The sequence below is a fragment of the Lissotriton vulgaris genome, chromosome 5, assembly GCF_964263255.1.
Source record: "Lissotriton vulgaris chromosome 5, aLisVul1.2, whole genome shotgun sequence".
In the NCBI taxonomy this organism is placed as follows: domain Eukaryota; kingdom Metazoa; phylum Chordata; class Amphibia; order Caudata; family Salamandridae; genus Lissotriton; species Lissotriton vulgaris.
The window spans coordinates 254,272,222-254,297,088 of NC_141693.1; the positions used below are offsets into that span (position 1 = coordinate 254,272,222).

The window sequence follows — 24,867 nt, forward strand, 5'->3', positions numbered from 1 at the left end:
ACGGCTGGAGTGCCAGAAACCAGTCCTCGGAAGCTTGTCCGGTCCAGGGAAGACATGGCTTGGCAGTTCGGGCTGGACTGTTCCCATGAGGCACAGGGTCAGACTGATTTGCATATAGCCATGTCTGAACTGGGGTGGCAGAGTGGGCTAAAGAACGGTGATGGATTAAACCCAGATCTTTTGACTGGGTGTGAGTGTTTGATTGATTCAGATGCTCTGTCCATCACCACCCCCTTTTGTACCGCTTTTGGCCGCCATAAGTGTGGCAGGGTATGCTCAGACGTGAGTCCCTTGCTCACTTTGCCACTGGATTCAAGCAAGCTGGGCTGAAGACGGCTGGAATGCCAGAAACCAGTCCTCGGAAGCTTGTTTCCGGTCCAGGGAAGACATGGCTGGGCAGTTCGGGCTGGACTGTTCCCATGAGGCACAGGGTCAGACTGATTTGCATATAGCCATGTCTGAACTGGGGTGGCAGAGTGGGCTAAAGAACGGTGATGGATTAAACCTAGAACTTTTGACTGGGTGTGAGTGTTTGATTGATTCAGATGCTCTGTCCATCACCACCCCCTTTTGTTCCGCTTTTGGCTGCCATAAGTGTGGCAGGGTATGCTCAGACGTGAGACCCTTGCTCACTTTGCCACTGGATTTAAGCAAGCCGGGCAGAAGACGGCTGGAATGCCAGAAACCGGTCCTCGGAAGCTTGTTTCCGGTCCAGGGAAGACAGGGCTTGGCAGTTCGGGGTGGACTGTTCCCATGAGGCACAGGGTCAGACTGATTTGCATACAGCCATGCCTGAACTGGGGTGGCAGAGTGGGCTAAAGAACGGTGATGGATTAAACCCAGATCTTTTGACTGGGTGTGAGTGTTTGATTGATTCAGATACTCCGTCCATCACCTTCCCCTTTTGTAACAATTGTACTGAGCAGCTTTGGGAGCTATACATCACAGATCTCTATAAATTGCAAAATTCTCTGAGAGCCTATTTTGTGTAAATATATTCTGAAAATGTATCACGGGTAACTTGCAAGCATTTAGCATACATGTGCATGTCTTGCACTGTATTTCCTCATGAGCTCTCTGACAAAGGGTCACACCAGTAAATCTGTACACCGGTGCATACCCTGCTTAGTATTTCCTAGTGAGTGTCTCAACACTAATTACACTTGCATATAAAGTACTCGTAGAAAGTTCTGGATTTCACATGAAGGCCCAACTTGGAACTGTGCGACTTTCGCAGCTTTTACATTGCGTCAAAGTTCATGAGAAAAAAAGCACTGCTACTTCACACACCTCTTGCTATTGCCAGTGGCCTGAATTCTGCACAGTATTTCACAAAAACAGCAGGAAAGTGTATTGACAAATGATCTTGTCTGGTGTTGTTCGATAACTGGGGAACTGGAACAGAAGGGCAGCTCTCCTGGGAGAGGAACCATCTGCTGCTTTGGGGGGGGAATATAACCTTTAAAATGGTGTTAGCCTAATAAATCTCTCACCGACTCAAAGGCCATGGACATCCACTGAACCTTGCCATCCTTCACTCCCACAGCTCCGTGGGACAGCTGGCCAGGCAAGAGGTTGGGTTCCGGGACGTCCTTACACTCAGGATGCAGCATCTTCAGGAAGGAGGAAATACTGTAACCTAGCAACAGGAACAGAACACAGAGAGGCAGGGATGAGGCACTGTAACATTGGAATGAAGGAGGGAGGAGAGGGAGAGAGCAAGGGGTGAAGTGAAGGAGTTAAAGGGAGAAAATGAAAAAGAGTGAACGTTGGGGGAGAGAAAATGAGAATCTCCGGGGGTTTAAGGTCCTCAATGAGTGCGGAAAACCTACTACTGAAACCTCAAAGGTTGAACAAGAAGAAAACATACAAGTGAATCTTCTCGGGGATGGCGCCCAGGATATGGAATACACTTCCACCAGAAACCAGAATGAATGCCTCTATCGTACCTTTCAAAAAGGAAGTAAAAGCGATTCTCATGGCAAAATTCACCTGATCATAGACTAAATAAGTTCTGAGATCAATTATACCCTTACTAGTAATCCTTACTATGATAAGGGTCCATCAAAACATCCTAGTCACTCTTTTTGCCCTTGACTTGATTCAATCGTATGCTCCTGTTATGTACCTTACTGCTTTTTCTATTTTTTTGCCACGAGATTTTATGTATAACTGATTTACCTGCATTTATTTGTCTATATAATTAGCATTGCTTAATGTAAAGCGCTCTGATATCCGCAAGGATCTTGTTCGCGCTCTATAAAACCTTAAAATAAAATAAATAAAAGAAAATATAAGGAGATAATAAATATCAAGGTGAGTGGGGATAATGGAGCCAGGAGGGACGAGTGAGGAAGGAATCGAGAGTAAGACGGGGAGAGGAGGAAAGATGGGTGTCAAGTGTCCAGCAGTGGTGGGAGATGAAGGGAAGCAAAACAAGTGGAAAGTGAGGATGTGACAAGCATAGTGGAAAGACAGTGAGAGACAATGAGAAGGTGAGAGATTGGAGGAGAATATTCCAATTGTAATAATGCCGGGCAAATTGAGATAATGAACATAAAAGTGAAGGGGTGCAGCGAAGAGAAAGTCAGGGCGAAGGGGTGACAGGAGAAATTGGGGGAAGATGACAAAGAGAAGAAGTGGGGAAGATGGAGAAGGGTTCAAGGTGAGTGGGTTGTTGAAAGGAGGGATGGGGAGAGTGGAAGGAAAACACAAGAGATGGTTTGAAGATAAGCAGATAATACGTTTCAGTCTCACTAGATGACAGAAATATCTTTCCTATAAGTAAATGAACCTTCTCAGACTCACTGTTGTAGAACTATTCATTTTATTTTGTGATTCCTGTATACCCGAGCCCTGCTTTCTCTCTGGCGTGCATACATTCTGCTGAATGTATGTAAAGGTGAGGTCTAGGCAGCCTGGCCTCTGACCATGACTCCGAGGGTTCTTCCTCCTGCATTCTTCTTAAAATGCGGACTAAACGCTGAGCTGTGTATCTAAAAACGTGGACTCTATTTCCTCTTCACAGCTGAACACGTGGGCCTCACACTGGCTGGTGTACCTGCAGATACAGGCTCACCCATCTCCCTGCATCTGAGTGGGTACACACGCTGCTGCTGCGCCCTCAACTATGCACCAGAAGACATGGCCGCTCTTTCTTCTGTGCATCTGGATATGTGGGCTGTCCGAGGGCTGTGCGTCTAAGAGCATCGACTCTCTTGTTTATATGTGTGGTGCTCCTCTGTAAAAATGAAGATGTGCAATGACCTCTGACATGTCTGAGTGCATGGGCCCTCCATCTTCCTTATAGCTGAAGATACGGGCTGACCTCCGCCTGCCTATCTATGGACATGGCCTCTCTCGCTCCTTTGTGCGCCTGAAAGGGGCCCCTGCTCCTGGCCTGCACATCTCGTGGCACTGTTCCTGCTTCCTCCTCCGAGGGCCTGGGCTGTTCTCCCTTCCCCTCCCTCTCTCTAGCTGGAGGCGCCGTCTCTACACCGCAGTCGAGTACCTGAGGGGAGGCACTGCGCGCCTCCCGGCTTCACCAGCTCCGAGTTGTCAGCAATGGCCTTGCAGATCCGGCACAGGTTCCCAATCTCTCGGAAGAGGTCGAAGCTGTCATCGTAGATAACGCTGCCCTTTCAGAAGGAGACAGAACACAGCGAGGACAGAAACACATGAGGCACAGACACACGCTGGCAGACAGACAGACACCAGAGCCGCGGGCTGCGCGGAGAGAGAGCCCTGTCCTCACAGCCACCCGGGGCGCGCTGCGCGGGGCAACGGTGGGCCTACGGGGGGTCTGACAGAAACACATGAGGCACAGACACACGGTGGCAGACACCAGAGCCGTAGGCTGCGCGGAGAGCCCTGCCCTCACTGCCGCACGAGGCGAGCGACGGGCCTAAGGGAGGTCTGACAGAAAGACGCGCGGCACAGAAACGCTCTGGAACTCGACATCCAAAGCGCGCGCACAGGATCTGAAGTGAGAGCTCTGTCCCCACTACTGCAAGCCTTGTCCTCACTACTGCAAGAGGGGAGCTGGGGGCAGCAGCTCTGTCCTGGCGGGCCTACGGGAGGTCTGACAGAAACACGCGAGGCACAGTCTGAAACACTCTGGAACTAGACATCCAACGCGCGCGCGCGCAGGGTGTGAAGCGAGCGCTGCCCCCACATCTGCAAGCCTTGTCCTAACTTCTGGACGAGGCGAGCTGGGGGCTGCAGCTCTGCCATGGCGGGACTACGGGAGGTCTGACCGAAACACGTGACGCACATAGACACTCTGGTACTAGGCATCCAAAACGCCCAGGCTGTGAAGAAAGCGCGCTGTCACACTACTGCAAGAGGCGAGCTGGGGCTCTGCCGTGGCGGACCTAAGGGAGGTCTGGCAGTAACACGCGAGGCGCAGACACGCTGGCAGACATCCAAAGCACGCAGGCTGTGAAGAGCGAGCCCTGTCCTCACTTCTGCGCGAGGCGAGCTGCGGCGGGGCAGCAACGGGCCTAAGGGAAGTCTGACAGAAACACGCGAGGCGCAGACTCGCCGGCAGAGAGTTGTGTTCTCACTACTGTAACTGCAAGGGATGAGAAGCAAAGGCGCATCAAGACCAGCTTCACTACTTTAGCAACCACTGCGCTAGGTAAAATCTGTGCACCACTGTCACAAAAGCGCACCGGAAGAGAGTTGCAAGCACACCCTTTTCGAGGCATTAATGACATCTCTGCACTGGACTGAACAATTGTTATCATCATCAACAGTTAGATTTGCACGATGTGCAGTGGTGCCAATATCGACACAGCTATCGTCTTGTCCAATATTTCAACACCTGTGCACTGATGCCAAGGTTCAAGTACCAGTACAAGGCTAACACATGCACCAACATACCAGAAGCCCACTTTACACCGGGCAGGTCATGTCACATATCGCTTATAGAAAGGTACCCATCTCACCCAAGCATAGTCAACAGTGTCTCTAGTTTCGCCATTTGCCCAAGAATTGAAGATTTTTGGGGAAATATGTAAGCCCTGGACCCACCCTTTGGTCCCCACATGGCAAGTCTGGAAGAGAACTATGCTTTTTTTTAAAAAAAGAACTTGACAGAAGCAGTAATAATGAGATTGGAAATGATGCGAGAACGAATGCACTCCATGATAAACCTACTATAAGGGACTACCCGGAGGGCCCACTGCATTTTGAAGGGATATCCTCCTATTTAGAGTCTGTCCCAAGCCCTCGGCACAGATTCATTCTGTTAAGATTCCCCCTTAATTATATCTTGTGTATGTTTGGCCACCCTGCTGGTAGTTATTCTAGTAATGATCTTCCTCGTTGGCCATGTGAGGATTTCTCAAGTCAGGCTGATTTGCACATTTTCTTCTTTTGTAAATGTTATCGTAATCATCGTAAAAGGTTCTTAATTCCTCTTTTACGTAAACTTGATTTTAGACAATGTCGCCCTGCCTTATATTTCTTATGAATGTTGCCTGATCCTCTAACCTGTTTTAGTGTCGCTTCCTTTTTATGTGCGTCTCTGAGAACTAGGAAAATGATAATTTGCTTATAGGAATTGTTTGGTTTTTAGAATTTTTATCTGTGATGTATGTGTGTAACTTTTATGATTAATGTTGTACTAATAGGAAAAAGTCATTTTTAATTTGAATTTGAGATTGGAAAAGGAAGGTTTGGGGATTTGTTAAATGTATGATTACACTTCCTCAATTCAGCAAACTGGGGAGAGTGATGGGAGGGGGGAGGTGCGTGCACTCACTATAACCCAGTAGTAAATCTGATTAAACTGAAACCGATATTGAGCACAAGGGAAAGCGAGTCGAGTCAGAACGGTGCTAATCGGTGGTGACATGAGGACAAAAAAACAAAAACAAAACAGTGTCTCCAATAGAAGTTCTGAATATGGCATCTGTTACTCAATATTTAATCAAAATGCTCAGTAATGCAAAATTACTAGCATTATGCTATTTACATCTGTGCAGCACAAGTATCACCAGGGCCTCAGGCTGTGCCATAAAGATAGTATCAGTGATGCTTGTGAAATAAAATCTGTATCATGTGGGGACTGTAGTGTTGACATCAATTAGTTATGTGTCTATTGTGTAGTGACAGCAATAATAGCAAATGTAGTGTTAAGTAGTAAAGTAAGGATGTTGTGATTACTGCAGGTACACCTTTAGGTGGCAGTGCTGACATAACAAGGGAGCGCTAAATACAGACCATCCAGAGGAAAATGGCTGGCACTCCTGTGCTAGGGCCACAGTCCCCCTAACTCTACTCCCCTCAAAGGCTGGGATGTGGGGCAGTGGCCACTCAGTCAGGATAACGGTTCACTGTGGGTGATCGTGTCAGCACAGCTGTGTTCTGTTGATCAACAGTACAGCAACAGCAAAAACATGGCGCACCACCAGAGTACCCCTAGAGTTCACTAAATATAAAAATATAGACAGACAAACGGACAGAAATCCAGACAGACAGACAGGCAGACAGAGAGACAGACAGAGAGACAGACAGGCAGACAGACAGACAGACAGACAGCCAGACAGACAGACAGATAGATAGATAATATATACCAGTTCTCCCAGGACATGGTTATCCGGGATCCTTGTTCGGTTGATTCCCCGGATGCCAAAGACCAAGAACACCATTGCCCCAGTATCCACCAGTGGCCGGACAGCTGGCTTGCCACAGCCCGAGCTTCCACAGGGGTTGAACCCTAAAGTGCTAGACGTTTTCTTTTTCGGAGCTTCTATAAAGAGGTAAACAAAATGTATGTGACGATGTTACCCAATCTGAAATGAGTGGATGACTTCAGATGTACTCACTCCAACACAAACACTAATAACAGGCCACACGTCTCCTCACCTACGCACTTAAATCCCTTTCTCAAATATGGCAACAGAATATATGGAACAACTTATTTAGAGCCAATGTAATGGCACTGAATATCGAAAAATTAGGGATTTGCCATCTAATCCATCACCAGTCACATAATCTAGGAAGAAAATGTGGCCTAGTCATTTGGCGTGCCGTTGCGACCCGGCCTTGGCATTTGACTCAACATCGTGTGATTCTGGACAACTTACCTAATCTTACTATGCCTAAAAAATATGAAATGTACAATGTATGAAATGCATTTGTGTAATACCCACTTGATGTATAGAAATTTGTAGATTGTCTCCCATCCTCCCATGTAATGTAATATGCTCTCTTGCGTCATACCTTGGTTTGCCCTGTATAAATACCAATACATACTGTCTACACATTTGATCAAAAAATCTTTACAGCTCAATGAGGGCAAAAGCCACATAAAATTGAGATAATATTAATGTGGTTTAAACATATAAAGAGAAGTTAGGACCATTTGTGAAGGCATTTCATTCCTTGAGGATCTCCTAGCCACAGTCTCTCTAAGACAGAGGTCTCGAACCTTTTCTGTACAGAGAACTACTTATGCTCAATCAAATACACTGATTGCTACTAATATTATTACTGTTGTATAATCTCAATTTTTTTCACATGCCTAATGATTCAACCAAGAAAAATATTTCTAATGTAACCCCTTTAGTGCTGTCGTCGGCCAACGGTCGTCGCGAGCACTACCTTGCCAGTGCTGTGCACGTCCGTTGGCCGCCGCCGCCGCACCCGTTTCTTCGAACGTTCAGCACTGGCGCAGATCGTTCGAAGCAACAAACGGGTTAATGAGCTGGGCTGCACACAGGTGAGCCACTCGGATATAGCTGGAAAGCTACAGTAGCTTATGAGCTATTGGTTGGAGACCCCTGCTCTAAGACCATCATCTATTCCTGACACACGTCATCCCTTCCAATGATGCTCTTTTTCTCTGGCACTTGCCTTTATCGCTTGGTGCAAAGAAGTAACCTTTGTTCTGCCCATTGGGACCAGGGTTGAGCAGGCAGCCTGAAGGGGCTACACACACCCGGCCCTGGAACGGAGGCTTGTGGGACTGGGCGAAGTACAGCTTCCTGCAATTTGAAGAGGGAATACGGGGCAAGGGGGAAAGGTGAGAGGGTGAAGAATGGGGCAGGTGGTTGAAGGAAGGGAGAGCGAGGATACATTATATGGGAGCAGAGAAAAGAGGTGTGGAGTAAGAAGAGATGGAAGCGAGAGTGTAAGGGCAGCGGAGAAGTGTATTGGGGGAAGTGTCAGTCAAAGAAGAACAAATGGGAGAGACGTGGATGATGGGAGAGAGATGAAAAGGGGGTGGGGGAGTAGGGAATGGTTAGAGAGAAGATTATGTGGGGAAAGCAGAGTGTGGGGAGTAAATAGGATGGAAGAGAAGGAGGGTAGAAGTGAAATAAATGAAGGAAGAGAACAAAGGGCGTGGCCGATAATATATAGCAGAGAAGAAGGGATGACAATGAAGAAAAATAGGGACAACAGGAGAAAGAAAAGGGACTAGTATAGATGGAGCAGGGGATTTGAGATGGGAAACAATGAGAGTGGGTGGGGAGAAGAGCACATCAGAGTTAAGGAAAGCCAAGAAGCGTGGCAGAGAGCGGTTGCAGTGAAGGAAGAGTGAGTGGAAGAGAACGGGGTACCAGAGGAGAAAGGGGTGCGTGGAGAGGATGGGTGAGAAAGGGGATCAGTGCAGTAAAAGTGGGAAGGACAATAATGTACGGAGAGTACAAGTGAAGGATGGAAGGAGAGGAAGACGTGGGAGAGGGGGGAGGGCGAAGGAGAGAAAGAGAAGGAAGCAGAAAGGAAACCAGAGAGGTGAGAGGTGTCATGGAGAGATGGAAGCAGCAATTTGGAGAAGAAGAGAACGTGGATGTTGTTAGGGAAAGTAGCAGTATGGAAGGTGGTGAAAGACAGGGGTAGAGAGAAAATTTAAACATTAGGGAACATTTTGGAAAGATAACATATGTGAATAAATCTATAACATATTCAAGCCACAAAAGTGTATCAGGATTAATTACATGGCCAGGCTCATCCAACGGAATGAAAAGACTGACAAAAGCAACGTGCTTGTTACCATGAAAGCTGTACCAACCTGTCAGCCGGGAGCCGCCTAAAATATATGCCAGCCTCAGATTCTGGCACGAGCAGAAAGAAAGGGAAACCTCCAGGCCTGCCGCTCCTAGATACACACCAGCTGCTGGAGGGGAAGCAGAGGGAACTACATCCCCCGGCCTGCCCCGCGGCTCAGCTGCCAGCTGTTCTCATTTCAAAACATTCGACTCGTTTTCAAGGTCAGCTCATTCCAAAGCGAGATCTGTTCATGTACTATGCAGGCATAGCAGGGGCCCAAGGCAGGCGCATCTGTGACCAGAAGACTGGCACAGGGAATGCTGCTTGGCATGATGGCAGCTGTATGAACATACTCTGGGCCGGGGGATCCAGCATCGGTTGCCTCAGGGGGGACTGTGTATAACATTTGTAATGACAACCTGTATCCAGTGCATGCCATGGGCTGCTGCTCCTCTGCCGTTCCTGCGTGGATTCTGTTGTGACTCGCCCGATCTTGCAACAGTAAATCCAGGGCTCGAGTCGGGGTACCACGCGGGTGGACAGCGTCCCCCCACTTATTTTAAGGGGTCTTACCGGGTGGACGCCGTCCCCCCTGTGCAAAAGCTGTGCTGAGCTGGCGCTAGCGCTGTCTACGGCTCCGGGTCATGTGCTGAGCCGACAGTTCCCAAAGACAGTATAAATAAGGCCCCAGGCAGGGCGCCTCCACTCCAGCAAGTGAGCCATTACCGACACAGGCACCCCCCGGCAAGCCCATTCAGTGATACGTCATGGCTGAGTCAGGTTACAAAAGCACAAACAGCCCCTCCAAAAGCTCCTCGAGTACGATTCCGAGCCTCGCCCCGCCTCTCTCGCGCTCCTCCTCTCCGGGGTAAATTGTCTGGTTAGCTAGCTCAGTGGGTAAAAGCAACTGCATTAGACATCAGTGTATGCCTTGCAAGGCTCATGTTTTTTTCTCACTTTTCCGCCATCTAGTTTTACCCGAGTGCACTGGGCAAAAGTTGGGCTGTTGACTCTGCTTCCCAGGAGACAGCACCTGGCCGCGCGCATCTCGCAAAAGGCGAACGCGCTCGCCGTGTCTGTCTCCTGGTAAGCGCATACATACACAGGCACACTTCCCCCTGCATGCATGCGCACACACAGACACACACACGAGCGCACATACACGCACGCACACATACAGAGACCCCCGTCGCGCACACACACACACGCTCCTCCGTCGCACACACACACGCTCGCACACACAAGCGCACCGCCCCCCGTCCCACTTACCGCCAGTCCGGTATTTCCCCTCATCTCGTGCACAAGCTGCGCTGGACACCAGTTTATGCATCCCCTCTCCTCGCGCGCCACAGTCCACGTCGTACGTCATAACTTCGGGGCGGGGCTATCGGTTGGGGGCAGAGTCTGGCAAGGCGTGGCGCGTTAGAGCTTTGGGATTGTTGTGATGTCACCAACCGGCGCCCCGACCGGAAGTAGAGGAGGCGGCCGAGCTGTGACAGGTGAGATCCCAGGGAGAGCAGCTGGGCACGGGGCCCTTCCTGGACACTTGTTTTCTTGGCGCTGGCATGAATGCATGTAGCCCCTCTGGGCTGCTGCCTCTCTGCAGTAGCTCTGGCTGCTGTCCTGTGCCGGGTGGTGGAAATCAGTGCTGCGCCTCTCGATGGCCCTGGATGTGCCAGTCCCCATCACTCGTTCGCTCCCCTGGGCGGGGCTCCTGTGTACTGCCCCCGGGGTAGACCTTGCTCTGCGCGCTCATCCCCCAGGGCCAAGGGAAGGAATGCGACCTCTGAACCGTGGAAGAGGGAGGGAGCGGAGCCACATACCTGACAACACTGGCAGCCCCCCTCCGCAGCCCCGCACACACGAGCACCCACAGTGCTGTCACGGTCTGCAGTTACAATCCGATGCCATCAAACCCGCACACCGACACCCACGCTGTCTTTAAAACCATGCCACCCTTCACACAGACACTCCTACACAACTCTCAACGATAACCTCGACCTACACGGAAGCACCTTTCCCCCTTCCACTCAGGCACCGCAACCTGCACGCTGGCGCCCCCTGACTACATCCTACACACAGAGTAGTACTGACAGACTCTGATGCACTGACTGGCCACACTTCTACACCATTGCCATAGTATCCCTCACCCAACCAGCACTAACAGCCCAGGCAACACACTTCCCCCTCGCACTCTCCACACACTGAGCCACTAGACCCTGTCACTGCACACCGACAAACCCCACCTTCACACCTCCCTATCACTGACAGACTCCCCAGACTACCACCCTGTCACCTGTGACCCTGCCACCCATCAGTATGCTCGCCGGATGACAGCCTCACCATGCCTCCCTACTTCATGAAACACGAAAAAAAGAGCATGGCACAAGAGTGAAAAAATAAACCCAGCAGCCATGTCTCAAGTTTTCAACAGCCAAGTTATTCTAAAGTGTCTTTCTTTATTACTGCAAAAAAGCAACACCACAGGGCAATATTGTACACGTGTTTACAGCAGCATCCCTAACCTGTGCAACAAACTCACACAGCCCCCTCCTCCCCCCAGTATTTCCCAGTGGCCCCATCTTCTTTATGCAAGCCTCAATAGTAGCACAGCTGCGCGCAGCCCCCCCCTCCCCCGCACAACGTCACACTTTACGGCTGATTCGACAGAACGCAGGCATGTACCAAACAATACATTCAGTGCACGCACTTTCAAACAGCATCCTTCCAGTTCGCACTTACTGAAACAGTGTTCACTGCTGCCCCTCGCAGAATGCGACGGAGATCAGTGTGGAGTGACTGCTCGTAACATGCATATGTGGAGTGGCGGGCCGGTATATCCATGATTGATAAACTCGATAAGATGCCGAAAGCGGTGACGTACGAGTCATTTGGGGCCCTTTGTTAGTAGAGCAGGAGAGGTGTATTTCAACTCTGTACAAAGGGACAGTGCGCCGTGAGGTGCATCATCAGAGCTGTGTGAATAATAATAGCTGTGAGCCCATGCCTGAGGTGCATCATCAGAGCTGTGTAAATAATAACTGCGTCAGTCCCGTGCGTGAGGTACATCATCAGAGCTGTATGAATATTAACAGCTGTGAGCCCGTGCCTGAGGTGCATCATCAGAGCTGTGTGAATAATAACTGCGTCAGCCCAGTGTCAGAGCTGTGTGAATAATAACAGCTGTGAGCCCGTGCGTTAGGTGCATCATTAGAGCTGTGTGAATAATAACTGCGTCAGCCCCGTGCTGAGGTGCATCATCAGAGCTGTGTGAATAATAACAGCTGTGAGCCCGAGGCTGAGGTGCATCATCAGAGCTGTGTGAATATGAACTGCGTCAGCCCCGTGCGTGAGGTGCATCATCAGAGCTGTGTGAATAATAACAGCTGTGAGCCTGTGCCTGTGGTGCATCATCAGAGCTGTGTGAATAATAAGTGCGTCAGCCCCGTGCGTGAGGTGCATCATCAGAGCTGTGTGAATAATAACGGCTGTGAGCAACAGCATACTCTTGCACACACTCTCACTGCTCATCAATTCAAAGTTTGCTAAAAACTTTATGCAACGCATTGTCATACACAATGCCAATATCTCAAACTTTAATGCTGCGAGACCTATTGCATTGCAAATGCTTGTTCTTACCTTTCGTGACGTCACTTCCGGTCGTGCCGTCACTTCACATATTTGTGCGTCCCCCCACTTCTAGGTTTTTTACCTTCCGTGACGTCACTTCCTGTCGTGACGTCACTTCCGTCTCTGAGCGTCCCCCCACTTCTTTATTTAGGACTTGTGCCCTAAGTAAATCAATGTAAAGTGCACGCGATTCATCCCATTACACACAGAGGGACTGCGCCTGAAGGCAGGTCAGGAGCACCGCTCTGTTCACCTACGTCATCAACACACCTCCCACATAGGCCACACAGCAGTTCAACACTCTTCCAACCAAGCACTCCCCCGCAGCCTAGCGTGCTGTCCGTTCGCGGATGCACGTCTGCGCCGAATCTGGGTTATGAAACCCTTTATAAATGTAGTACAATTACAATATGTTGATCGGAGTCAGTCACAGACACGTGCCAGCTATTTAGACTATCCACATGATAACTTGGTAACAAAAATGGAATCTGGATAGGGAAAACCTAATATTGACATAGCCCCAACACAACAAAAGGTGTTACCAGTAGAAATAAATACTTTTCTGAGCTCAACCACTAGATGGCGAATAATTCATATCATGTGACTCTGGGTTGGTTCACACTGCATGATAAATCTATATATAATCTATATGGGAATCATTAAAACAAGGGGTATAATGCAAATGTATTTGGCTCCCGCTCTCCTGACCTATGTTGAGCAATCTTGCTTTGGCCCTTCCTTTCCTGCACTATTCATTCAAAGAGCACTTACAGAATTGAACCATGAGCCTATATTTATCCAGGTCCAGGCTGCAAGCACATAGTTCTGTTTATTCTGTCAGCCAGGTCAAGGGCAAACATAATGTATTTCTTTAATTTCCGATTTTATCCTTACAGCCTGCTTGACAGCTTGGTTCAGGCTTCTCATTGGATATGTTTAATAATAATGAATCCTCTTCTCCATAGGGTTTGGGAACCACAGGTGTAGTTCTCATAGGTTCAGCACCTACAATGGCAGGAGCTGTAGGGGCCAGTGTACCCTTATTATGACTGTCTTGAATCACCCAACCCGACTTCAGGATCCCATTATGCATGCTTGCAATAGGGCCCGCGACACCCTGGCTACATTACTGGGGCCTTCAATGTTACCATTAGAAATGAACCTTAACCTTTCAGTGTGGAGCTCGCCATCAATAATGGTGCCAAAGGAGCCTGTGGGGTTTGGGCATGCTTGATCACACTAATCTATGGAGACCTGATGGAACTACCAAATTTGCCATGTGTTGGCCATCGGGCGGCAAGGTTTTATTGCCTGGTACATTGGTTTATATAGTGTCAGTCTGATCACTGTCCAGTGTGTTACTGTGGAGCTGCCTCTTGAGATCCGACGAGTGACTTATTTTTTTTTTTTTTCACAACACATTTTATTCGTTTTTAAAGGTAAAAAATGGGCGAAGCCCAGAAAGTACATTATTATTTAATGAAGAAGACATAGTGTACCTGATTTTATACTTCCATAACAATTTGGCCTGTGGCACATCAGACCTGACAATTAACAAACTACACCGAACCCTTTCTCTAGAATGGCTGTATCGGGTCGCGCGCCACACCGTGTGTAGAAAGAGCCCTCATCCTATGTACAACGGAGGCACTGGGGGGACTGGAAACTCCTGTCTTCCACAACTGGGATTGTGTGTAATATGCACAATGAAAATACTTAAATTGTATGCAGCGGTATCACAAGGAGACCACTGCGTTTTGGGGACCAGCTAGGGCCTCGGTTCAGTCCTCATCTGTCAAAGTGGGCACATCGACCTCCCAAGCTGCTCTTGTATAGTGTGTTGCGTGTGTGGGTGATTAATATCTGATACATTTGCTTGATCTTGTGCACCCCCAGGTCCCCCATTAATAAACGGCCTTCGAGGGAGTGGAACTCTGGTAGAGCCTCCAATTGATGGATATGAGGGTTTAGAGCATGTCGCAATTGGAGATACCTGTGGAACTGTGATTTATGCAGATGAAACTCGGTTTGTAATTGCTGAAAGGATTTAAGGATACAGCCATGCATAATGTCGCCTAAGGTGAAAATTACAATGAGGTCCCATTTGCAAAAGCCTGTTTTTGTCAGTTGGCCCATCCAGCCCATGGTTTTCACCGTACGTCTCCATAATTGTATGACAGTTTTGCTGGCCGGAGGGAAGGTATCGAGATTTATCTGACTGTACAGGAGTTTCTGCAAAGGGGTGTCTTTCAATGCCAGCCGCTTTATAGCATATGCTGAATGCGACTGAGAGCTGCACCACCACTCGTTGATAACTAGGAGACGGGATGCAGAATAATATGCATATATCTGCTGCTACAATGCTTCCACAGTAAGTCGATTGTGTGCACTTGTGAAGTGCCACCAGGATCGCCCCTCCATGTTATATGCGTGTTCAGAATTGCATTCCGTTGCATGAACCATGAGCTGGGGATGTTGTATGGGAATTTCTGCTGCCGATATAATAAGCGGGGTAAGGACACCATTTTAAAAAATGGGTGAACACCTGTATAGTGATAGAGGCAATTGGGACCATACTGTAGTTTCACTACAGACCGTGGAGAACAGTGGAGTGATTTATACATCCACAAAGTCGTGAAACACGGAAATATGAATACTCCCAAGTTTTTAAATCCCTCCGCAGCATGGGTTAGTTGTGCTGCCCAGGTCTGGTGTTTCTGGTCGCCGCACACGGGAAAGAGTATAGATTTGGAGGGGTTGGTCCCTATCCCAGTGGTCTCCTAAATACCCAAAGGATCTTGAGGATACGGGTTCCGGAGGACCACGGATCAGTCAGAAAAAAGACTTTGTAGTCGGCGTAAAGTGCAATTCTGTCAGAGTATTCGTGTGGCCACTCGAACCTACGAATCAGCAGGTCTTGTCGTACCAATATGCCAGAGGTTCTATGGCCAGGGCAAAGAGCAACAGAGAGAAAGGGCAGCCTTGTTGCGTGCTCCCATATATGGAAAAGGGGGTCGACCGATGTCCCGCCACCTGTACCAAGGCCAAGAGGTCTGTGTATAGCAACTGTGTGTTTGCTAAGAATAGAGGTCAAACATTTATGGCACAAAGGAGTTTGAAGAGATATGTCCTACTTAAGAAGTCAAACGCCTTATTAATGTTGGCCAACAGAATGGGCCGGCCAAGCTCTTGGGCCCTAGCAATGGCATTGTGAACCCATCTAATGTTGTGCCTGGTGGATCGCGGTGGCATAAATCCAGATTGATCTGGATAAATGAGATCTTGAATACATGATCGAAGACGATCAGCAAGGACTTTGCCGAGGAGTTTGGGCTCGAAATTGAGCAGCGAAATAGGGCAATATGAAGCAGGATCTTCTGGGGGCCACCGGGCTCCAGAAATACTACAATTTTGGCATGCCGACCAGTCAGAGGTAGAATGCGTTGCTCAAGAGCCTCCTGGAGTGCTGCTAATTAATACGGCGCCCAATGTTGGCATATTTGGCCGCAAAAAAATCACTAGGGAAATCTTTGGGACCAGGTGTTTTACCATGTTGGGTATTAATCAACCGATGAGTGACTTGTGTCAGATGAATGATGCACAAACTAGTGGCTTTGGGCTGGTACATTCTGACCTCATCAGAAGGAATTTAAGGCTAGCAGGCAGCTCACCGCCCTATCAGAATGCCTGGCAGCATGGATTGAGTAAAGCTTTACATCTTCGTCTCAGCCAGGCTACGCTGTTGATTGGAAAGTCTGAAGTTCAGCCAATATAGGGTTGGCAAATTGCAATTCAATGTTATTCAATGTACTTGGTGGTACACAAACTTGGCAGTATTCATTGAACCCCCTCAATACTGTGTGATCCAGACCACAGCAGTAATCAAGAACGGGTAATATTACTTTGATGCACCATGTCACATCTTTTTGCTGTGAGCTGTTTACTTTCCTCATAATGCTAATGCTGCAGAGTTAAATTGCTTCTAGGAGCAGGGGCACCAGAAGGAGGATGTCACAACCATCAACGAGTCACTGCAATGGGTGTGTAATAAGAACACAGAGGGACATAAAGACAAGTGGGAGTAGGGTGGGAGCACACTATCTTACATACCAGTACTCAATTTGCCCCAATGTATCATGGTAAATGCAGTGCATGATAACACTTACTCCAGTAGTAGTCTGTAATTTTCCACCCTTGTTGGTGCAGCATGTGCTGTGTAACTCTAGACACATGTTTCTAGATTAATCCCTTCATCAGTAGAGAGCAATACGTTGTTATGGGGATGCTGGAAATACTGCCAAAGTCTTCTCAGGTCGCTGTACCAGTCACTGGGCACAGGTTCATCAACACAAGCTGGACAGCTTAGTAGGTCAAGGTAGCCTTTTGAAACAGAAGGAGGGAGGGGGTATACCGACTCACATCCCAGCACTCATTGCCTCAATGCATCATGGTAAATGCAGTGCATGATAACACTTACTCCAGTCATAGTCTTTAATTGTTTATCCTTGTTAGTGCAGCCTGTGCAGTGTAACTCTAGACACATGTTTCTGGATTCATTCCTTTCTCAGTAGAGGAGCAAAAGTCATTTTGGGGGAGCTGGAAATGCTGCCCGAAGTCTTCTCAGGTCTCTGTACAAGTAACTAGGTGCTGGCGCATCAACACAAGGTGGACAGCTCAGTAGCTCAAGGGAGACCTTTCAAGCAGGAGGATGGTGGGAGCATACTGCCTCACGTCCCAGCATTCAATTTGCCCCAATGCATCTTGGTAAATGCATTGCATGATATCACCTACTTCAGTAGCAGTCTTTAATTGTTTACTCTTGCTAGTGTGGCTTGTGCTGCGTAACTCTAGACACACATGTTTGTTTCTGGATTCATTCCTTCATTAGTAGAGAGCAGTCTAGCAGTGGCGTGGAGACCTGAGAACACTTTGGGCAGCAATTCCAGCACCCCCAAAACGACTGGGAGACCAGTTCTAGCTCCTTGAATGTTTGCCATATTCCAAGGAAGCCTTCACCGTTGGCCTTTAGCTGGGTACCTTCTAGGAACGGGGCCCAGACCAACCCTACTGGGAGTGTCTCAAAGAGACTAAGGCCCAGGTTTAGGGGATTGTGTGTGTGCATTGTAGAGGTTTAGAAATTCACAAGAAGTCCACATGTAGTCCAAACAGGGCCATCTCAATGCATATCTGATGGTAATAGTAAAATAATTATTATTGTGCATGATTGCTTTATGCACTTCAAATCTGCTTAATTCAGAGGATGTTCATAAGGTGGGAGACCCAACCCACACTGCAAACCAAGCTGCTGCACCAGAGAAAGAGAGAAGGCAAGAGAGAGAGAGAAGAAAGATGCAGAAAGAGGGAGAAAGAAGGAGACAGATAGGTTGCAATGGAGGGAGGGAAAGACACCAAGAGAGAGAAGAAAGAGAGCGAAATACTGAAATCTGAGACTGGGTCCACATTGAGCAGGAATAGAGAGAGGGAGGAACAAGGGTGAGAAACAGAGAGGGAGAATGTGTGTGTATGTCTGTGTGAAAAAAGAGAGAGAAGACTGGAAATAGTTGGCATGAGAGAAGACAGAAATAATTACAAAGAGAGAGTGAAAGGAAATGACAGATGTTGAGAAGAATAGCGAGGCAAAGAGACTGGTAGAGAAAGAGACCGAATTAAAGACCAACCCCTGAGCCTAACTCAGAGGAAGAGAGAGAATGAGAGAAAGAAAATGAGACACAGAGAGAAAGAGAGAGAGATAGGCCGGTCTCTGACACCTACCACCAGACACAAGAAATATGCAGACCTGTGAATGAGCACCTCACAAGAGTCCAGCTTTTCATCCCCGTAGAAGATCTAAACACGAACCAGAGAATGATAAGACCATTGGTCTGGGTATAAACCAGAGAGAGACCAAGGTATGAGCCTAGCATGAGAAACAGACATAGCTATTTTTGATTCTTGAACCATTGGATTGAAATGCCAACCACTAATTGTGGCACCATGAAACACTTCAATTCAGCTCCTGATTAGACCTCCTGCGCTGTCTTCACCCTTCTTCCCAATATATACCTCTCCCACCTCTTATCCGATGCCCCTCTTTGATCTGTTGCTCTCTATCTCCCACAGCCTGTGTTCTAACATCCTCATAGGCAGAGTTGAGAAAGGTCCATGGTGTGAAAGGTCGAAGTGAAATATTAAATAAGTGTGAGTAGGGTGACCACCCGACTCCAAGTCAATACAGACACTGTATCCAGTCCAGGAGAGTGTTGGTATACCCTGCCAGCACTCTCCCAGGCACAAAACACATCTTTACTCCCACCCAGATGGGAGAAGTGAAAACAGCTGTTCCTGGTCGGGCAGAGGAAACGGAGAATGGTGCTGCGTTCAGCCAGCACTACAATGTGTGCTGGCTAGGGAGCCGGTTCGTGCAGAGGCTCCTCCTACAGCCTCCAACTAATTTTGGATTGTGGGTACCCCAGGTGCCTCAGGAGGGCACCCACAAATAAAGAGAGTTTCCAGCGCCCACATGGGCAGCCGGCTAGGACAGCAGAGGGTCTGGTGCTTCCCCCATGGCCACCAACAATGGAAAAGGGTGTGGGTGCCCAGGTGGAGCAAGGAGAATTCCATAATGTCCTGTGAGGGCTTTTAAATTATATTTGAGGGAGCTTGGTGGTGCCCATAGAAGATGTATCGGCATCACCAAGCCTTTTTTTATGTTGTGGGGGGGCTGCAGGGTGTGCTGCAGTCCCCAGCAACATTAAAGAAAAGAGGAAGCCACTAGGCTAACTAAATCAATGAACCCCGGAGAGCTCACCATATGTTTTTTAAAGCTTTCAGGCTGGAGCTGTATGTTCATCAGTTGGAAGAAATGACCCTCTTGCCGTTGTTTCTATAGCTACACTTTGTGGCCTGAAAAGCATTTAAAAAAAGACTCAAAGACCTGTTGATTTTTTTTAAGGCTTCAATGTACATTTAATTATTACTACTGTCTTTGTGATAAGAATGATAGGTCTGCTTTATATATATTGATATGAAGACCCCTTCATAAAACCAGTATCCCCACTTTTTAAATTTTGGTGTTCTAACCCTTTGGCAAAGTGAGTAGGTCTGCCTTACTTAAAATTACACCCTTTGTATTGTGACATCACATAGCAAGCTGTGCGTGCCTGTGGGAGTTTGGCTACAAGCTGAGGTTGGGCGCAGAGCCTGGCAGCAGGCCAAGTCTTTTGGTCAAACCCATGCTGCACACAGCCAAATACCATATAAGGTGTTGGGTTGTGGCCAGGCCCTGTGTCCAAACACACGCTGTACAGAGCCTACAGCCATTCGCAGAGTCTGATTGGCTGCACCAGGGGATTAGATGCAAGGCCTGACCACAGGCCTTGGCTTGCGGCTAATCCCATGCTGCATAGTGCCAAAAGCCCTGTGTGGCAGATGGTTGGCTGCCCGCGAGTGGTTGAAAGCAAGGCCAACCCCATACCACGCAAGGCCAAAAGTCTGCATGCGGTGTGGGGATGGCATTACGTATGGGAATAAAATATTGCTTTACGTTAATAAAAAACTTAGAAATTGACTGAAAACAACAAAAGTTAAAGTGATGTTATAGTTAGGTATGGAAAGAATATCTAACTTTGGATTTGAAAAAAACTGAAAATTTACTGAAAAAACAAAGGTTAAAGGGACGTTATAGTTAAGTGAAAATGACTATTAAAACAACTATAATAAACCACTGAAATTCCCTGATATAGTTTTCTTAAATTGCTATAATTCATGCCCTAAATTAACTATAACTGGTGCCCTCACCCTAACTGGGAAGGGTATGCCCAAAATTGGGTCCTGTGATCACTGCACCGCTGAATTCAAGCTAGCCTGGGTGATGAGGGATGATACCCCAAAAACGGTTCCAGGATGCTTGTTTTATGGTCCAGTGAGGACCTGGCTTGGCAGTTTGGACTGGCCAGTTCCTATGAGAAGCAAGGTCAAGACTGATTAGCCTATGGCTGGGTCCAAACTAGGGTGGGGTGGTGGTAAAAACAATGATGGGTTAAACCCAGATCTGTTGATTGGGGTGAATGTTTGATTAATTCAGCATTCCGTCCATTATCTGTTCTTTTAGCATATGTATTAGCTTCTAGTAGCTACCAATGTATATCCGTGTATTAGAAGCCATTTCCCTGCATTGTATAAGCTACAGATCAGGCCTTCCCCTAGATACCAACAGAATGAAGCTGACTGAGTGGACCTGAACAGCATATGGGGCTTTACTAACTTTTACAATGTTTTTAGCTTACATCTGTGAGGACATGACTAGTTACACATTCTTTGGCAAACATGATAATGGCAGTTACAGTCTAAGGAGCTAAGCACACCAGGTCAGCTAAGACCTTGGTCTCTGCTCCCCTGGCAGAGGAAAGCCCATCAAACTTGGAGATACTTGCTAGATGTTGGGCTTTCTGTGCATTCATTTGAGCCACCAGTGCACCGCTGAAGGCACTGAACGTTGTAGAATGGCACCATATTTGAAACACTCACTCTGCAAAAGTGTTTTGGCTCCTAAAACAAACCACCAGAGTGAAAATCAATCAATCAATCAATCATCGCATTTATATAGCGCGCTACTCACCCAGAGGGTCTCAAGGCGCTGGGGGAGGGGGGTCCGCTACTGCTCGAACAGCCAGGTCTTGAGTTGCTTCCTGAAGGCGAGGTGGTCCTGGGTCAGGCGGAGGTGGGTGGGGAGGGAGTTCCATGTCTTGGCGGCGAGGTAGGAGAAGGACCGTCCCCCTGTGGTGGCTCTTCGGATGCGGGGGACGGCGGCGAGGGCGTGGCTGGTCGATCGGAGCTGGCGTTTGGGAGCGTAGAAGTTGAGGCGGCTGTTGAGGTATCCTGGGCCTTGGTTGTGTAGGGCTTTGTGTGCGTGGGTGAGGAGACGGAAGGTGATTCTCTTGTTGACCGGGAGCCAGTGCAGGTCTCTCAGGTGTCCGGAGATGTGGCTGCGGCGGGGGATGTCCAGGATGAGTCGTGCTGAGGCGTTCTGGATCCGCTGGAGTCTGTTCTGGAGTTTGGCGGTGGTTCCGGGGTAGAGGGAGTTGCCGTAGTCCAGACGGCTGGTGACGAGGGCCTGGGTGACCGTCTTCCTGGTCTCGGTGGGGATCCACCGGAAGATCTTACGTAGCATGCGCAGGATGTTGAAGCACGACGAGGAGACGGCGTTGACTTGTCTGGTCATGGAGAGGGAGGAGTCCAGGATGAAGCCCAGGTTGCGTGCGTGGTCTGATGGTTTGGGTGCGCTGCCTAGGGCGGGGGGCCACCAGGAGTCGTCCCAAGCGGCGGGTGAGGATCCCTGGATGAGGACTTCCGTCTTGTCCGAGTTCAGTTTCAGGCGGCTGTTCTTCATCCATTCGGCTACCTCTTTCATCCCTTCGTGAAGGTTGGCTCTGGCGGTGGCGGGGTCGTTGGTAAGGGAGAGGATCAGCTGGGTGTCATCGGCGTAGGAGATGATGTTGAGGTTGTGCTGGCGTGCGATGTCTGCGAGGGGGCTCATGTAGACGTTGACGTTGAAGACGAAGAATGTATTTTTAGAAAACAAAAAATCACTACCCAGATGCGTAAGGAGCTTTATTCCACATTGCATTTTTTTCCTGCACCTGCAGAGCAGGGAAAACAAATACTAAAAAAGGTGAGGTGACCATCAGTCACCAAGACCTGGCAGCCCAGTAGCAAGGACTTTTCTCCCAGCAGGTGGAGGCTATTGTGTGTCCGCCCAATGCAGATTAGCCAGCCTCATTTAGAAGTGAGTGGAAACAGACAGCTTGGTGCCGGACCAGACTGGGAACCCAAAGCAGCCCTGGCAAATTTAGTCTAACTAGTACAGTGCATCGCGAGTGCAGTGAGCGACTCTGACTACTACAAAGGGAGTTTTGGGGGGGTTCTCCGCCCAAGAGAATTTGGGAAAAAATGGTGCATTCGACAACACATTTATCAATATATATTCAAATGTGTTAGCTTTTAAAGCATAGTAAATGATGACCTTACTGTGCACCAGGATACGACAATCTTTATTGGGCCCTTCAATGGTTCCCTCATTATCATCCTTCAACAGTGCTTCTCATCTCTCCATGGCTCCTATCTAACATATATTTTATATGTTTTATAGCACCTCTCATACCAGTGTAGGGTGTCAGAGCACTTTAAATCCCATTGTAAATCAGTGTATAGAAAATGTTACATAAGGCAAAGGGGACTACAAGGTGTAGGATTCACATGACATCGATCCTGGTAAGCACTTTTTAAGAGTGCTTGGTCTGGATAAACATAAACTCAGCATTCAGAACATAACACAGTGGTTAGGGTTGACTTTAATAATAAGAATTTATTTCTACCCCAACAATCCTTTTTACCAACATCAGGATAATGAAAGACTAGGAAAAAACATAACTTTCCAACCTGTACAATACAGTTTGTGTGCAGCTCTTATATTGCACTTTATAGTCACCGTGTTAGACTGCGATTGTAACTTACGAACTGCACAGTAACAAAATAATCTCTGTGACAATAGCAGAAACCCATTGACCTATACACATAAAATATTGTTCTTTGATATGCATGGCACACGTTCTCGGCAGCAGGCCTATTTGCCTTCTATGTTACCTTAGATGAGTCAAAACTGCCACTAGACAAAACTCCCATCTCTATCCAGATGGTACATTAATTACCAGAGTTAACTTAACACTTTTATTGTTGCACGAAAACTGCTGATTAAACAAGGAACTCTGCAGTGCTTTTAAAACTGCTGCACTGCTACAAACCCGGCCCACACTTACAAAGCCGTCTCCCCACCCTTCCAGCCTCCTGCGGAAACGCCTGATTCCTGGTCCGGCCATTACGGCCTTGGAATTGTAATGGAATAGCATCACCGGGCTCTACCATCAAAAACCTCTTATCTGGTTGCAAATCAACCTCATGCCTGCCTTGTCTACTCAGTGGCTAGGATACTTTCATCAATATGGTGCACACTTACATGGCGAGGATCTCTAAATATGGCGGATGGTCCTTGGCCACACCAAGTGGCTGGTTGGCCATCCATGAATCTCCGAATGAGCTCCTAGCTCATAACTGCGGGGCACTGTTCATCCCACTGCCCCTAGAGATTCCAGAGCAAATGATAAAGCCCTCTCCGCACGCCCTACTTTCACTGAAATCAGAAAATGAAAGCCCAGCTCAGGCAATGAGGCACTGCCAATCAACCATTTAACATTCTCAGTTTGGGTCCTCTTTCAATTAAATTTAAAGCTCAATCTTCACATCACAAATAGATCTCAATCCAGTCATGAGGATGAACAAAAACACAACACTGGAAAGGCGTCATCATAAGAATACTCAGGTTCTGACCTAAGTGGAATCCTGGAGCCCCACGGAAACATACAGTGCCTTCCAGACAGTCCACGGTACATTGAGACAATATTAATACGGCTCACATACACGTAAGATAACATAAAATGTTATCGTTTCAACACCAGGGATTACTCCTGCTCTAGCCACAGAACTGAAATTCATAGGATAACGTTTTCGGCAGGTACTGATCCTTAAACAGCAAGTCAGACACCATTAATCCAAAGTTATTCCTTTTGATAAAGTTCACATATTCATTGTGGGTCCTACTTTTAATTGTTCTCTTACTGTTTTTACAGTCCTTCCTTTGCATAATATCTGTCACTGTACACTAAGCTCTATTTTGTGTATTGAATACTTGCAGTTCCCTGTATCTGAAAAGTCACAGTGAAGTATTCAGTGATCTACAGTTCATGACCAGTATGATTGTCCCAGCTTTTCATCCTTCAAAAGTTATTAAATTCTGTGTATCATCCTCCCCACCCCATTTTGTGTTCTATGTTTACACCCATCCCTCCTTATTTTATGCCCTCCCAGTTTTTCAGTGCTTCAATCAAAGGTTGTCCAGTGATGGCACTCAACAAAAACACAGCTAGTTACTAATCTTTGCAAAAGCGGGTTGAAGAAAAAGACCTGAACCTACCGCGTTTGAGGCTGCTCTTTATCTGCTCCAAAGAAGCTGAAGTCGAACTTCCATCCTCTACGGCCGTCGCAGACTGACGATGTAATCATCCACTTCTTGGCACAGGTCTCCTTGGACCGCCCTACGGTGGACACACAAGCTGTCAGCTTCTTGGTGAAGTTACCCAAAGGAACTCTATACACCTAAACAATGGATTAATGAAAACAGGAATT

At 47.9% G+C, this 24,867-nt stretch overlaps 1 protein-coding gene across 1 annotated transcript in view; it reads right to left on the reverse strand.

Annotated features, from left to right (window-relative positions):
* The window catches only part of DISP3 (dispatched RND transporter family member 3), a 135,216-nt gene that overhangs the window by 17,949 nt on the left and 92,400 nt on the right, over positions 1-24,867 (reverse strand). Inside the window, exons 13-17 of the mRNA XM_086920042.1 lie at positions 24,656-24,837; positions 7,864-7,994; positions 6,582-6,757; positions 3,512-3,638; positions 1,494-1,639 (exon numbers count right to left, since the gene is read on the reverse strand). Of these exons, the coding sequence (XP_086776168.1) occupies positions 1,494-1,639; positions 3,512-3,638; positions 6,582-6,757; positions 7,864-7,994; positions 24,656-24,837 (762 nt within the window). The remainder of the gene's footprint in view (positions 1-1,493; positions 1,640-3,511; positions 3,639-6,581; positions 6,758-7,863; positions 7,995-24,655; positions 24,838-24,867) is intronic.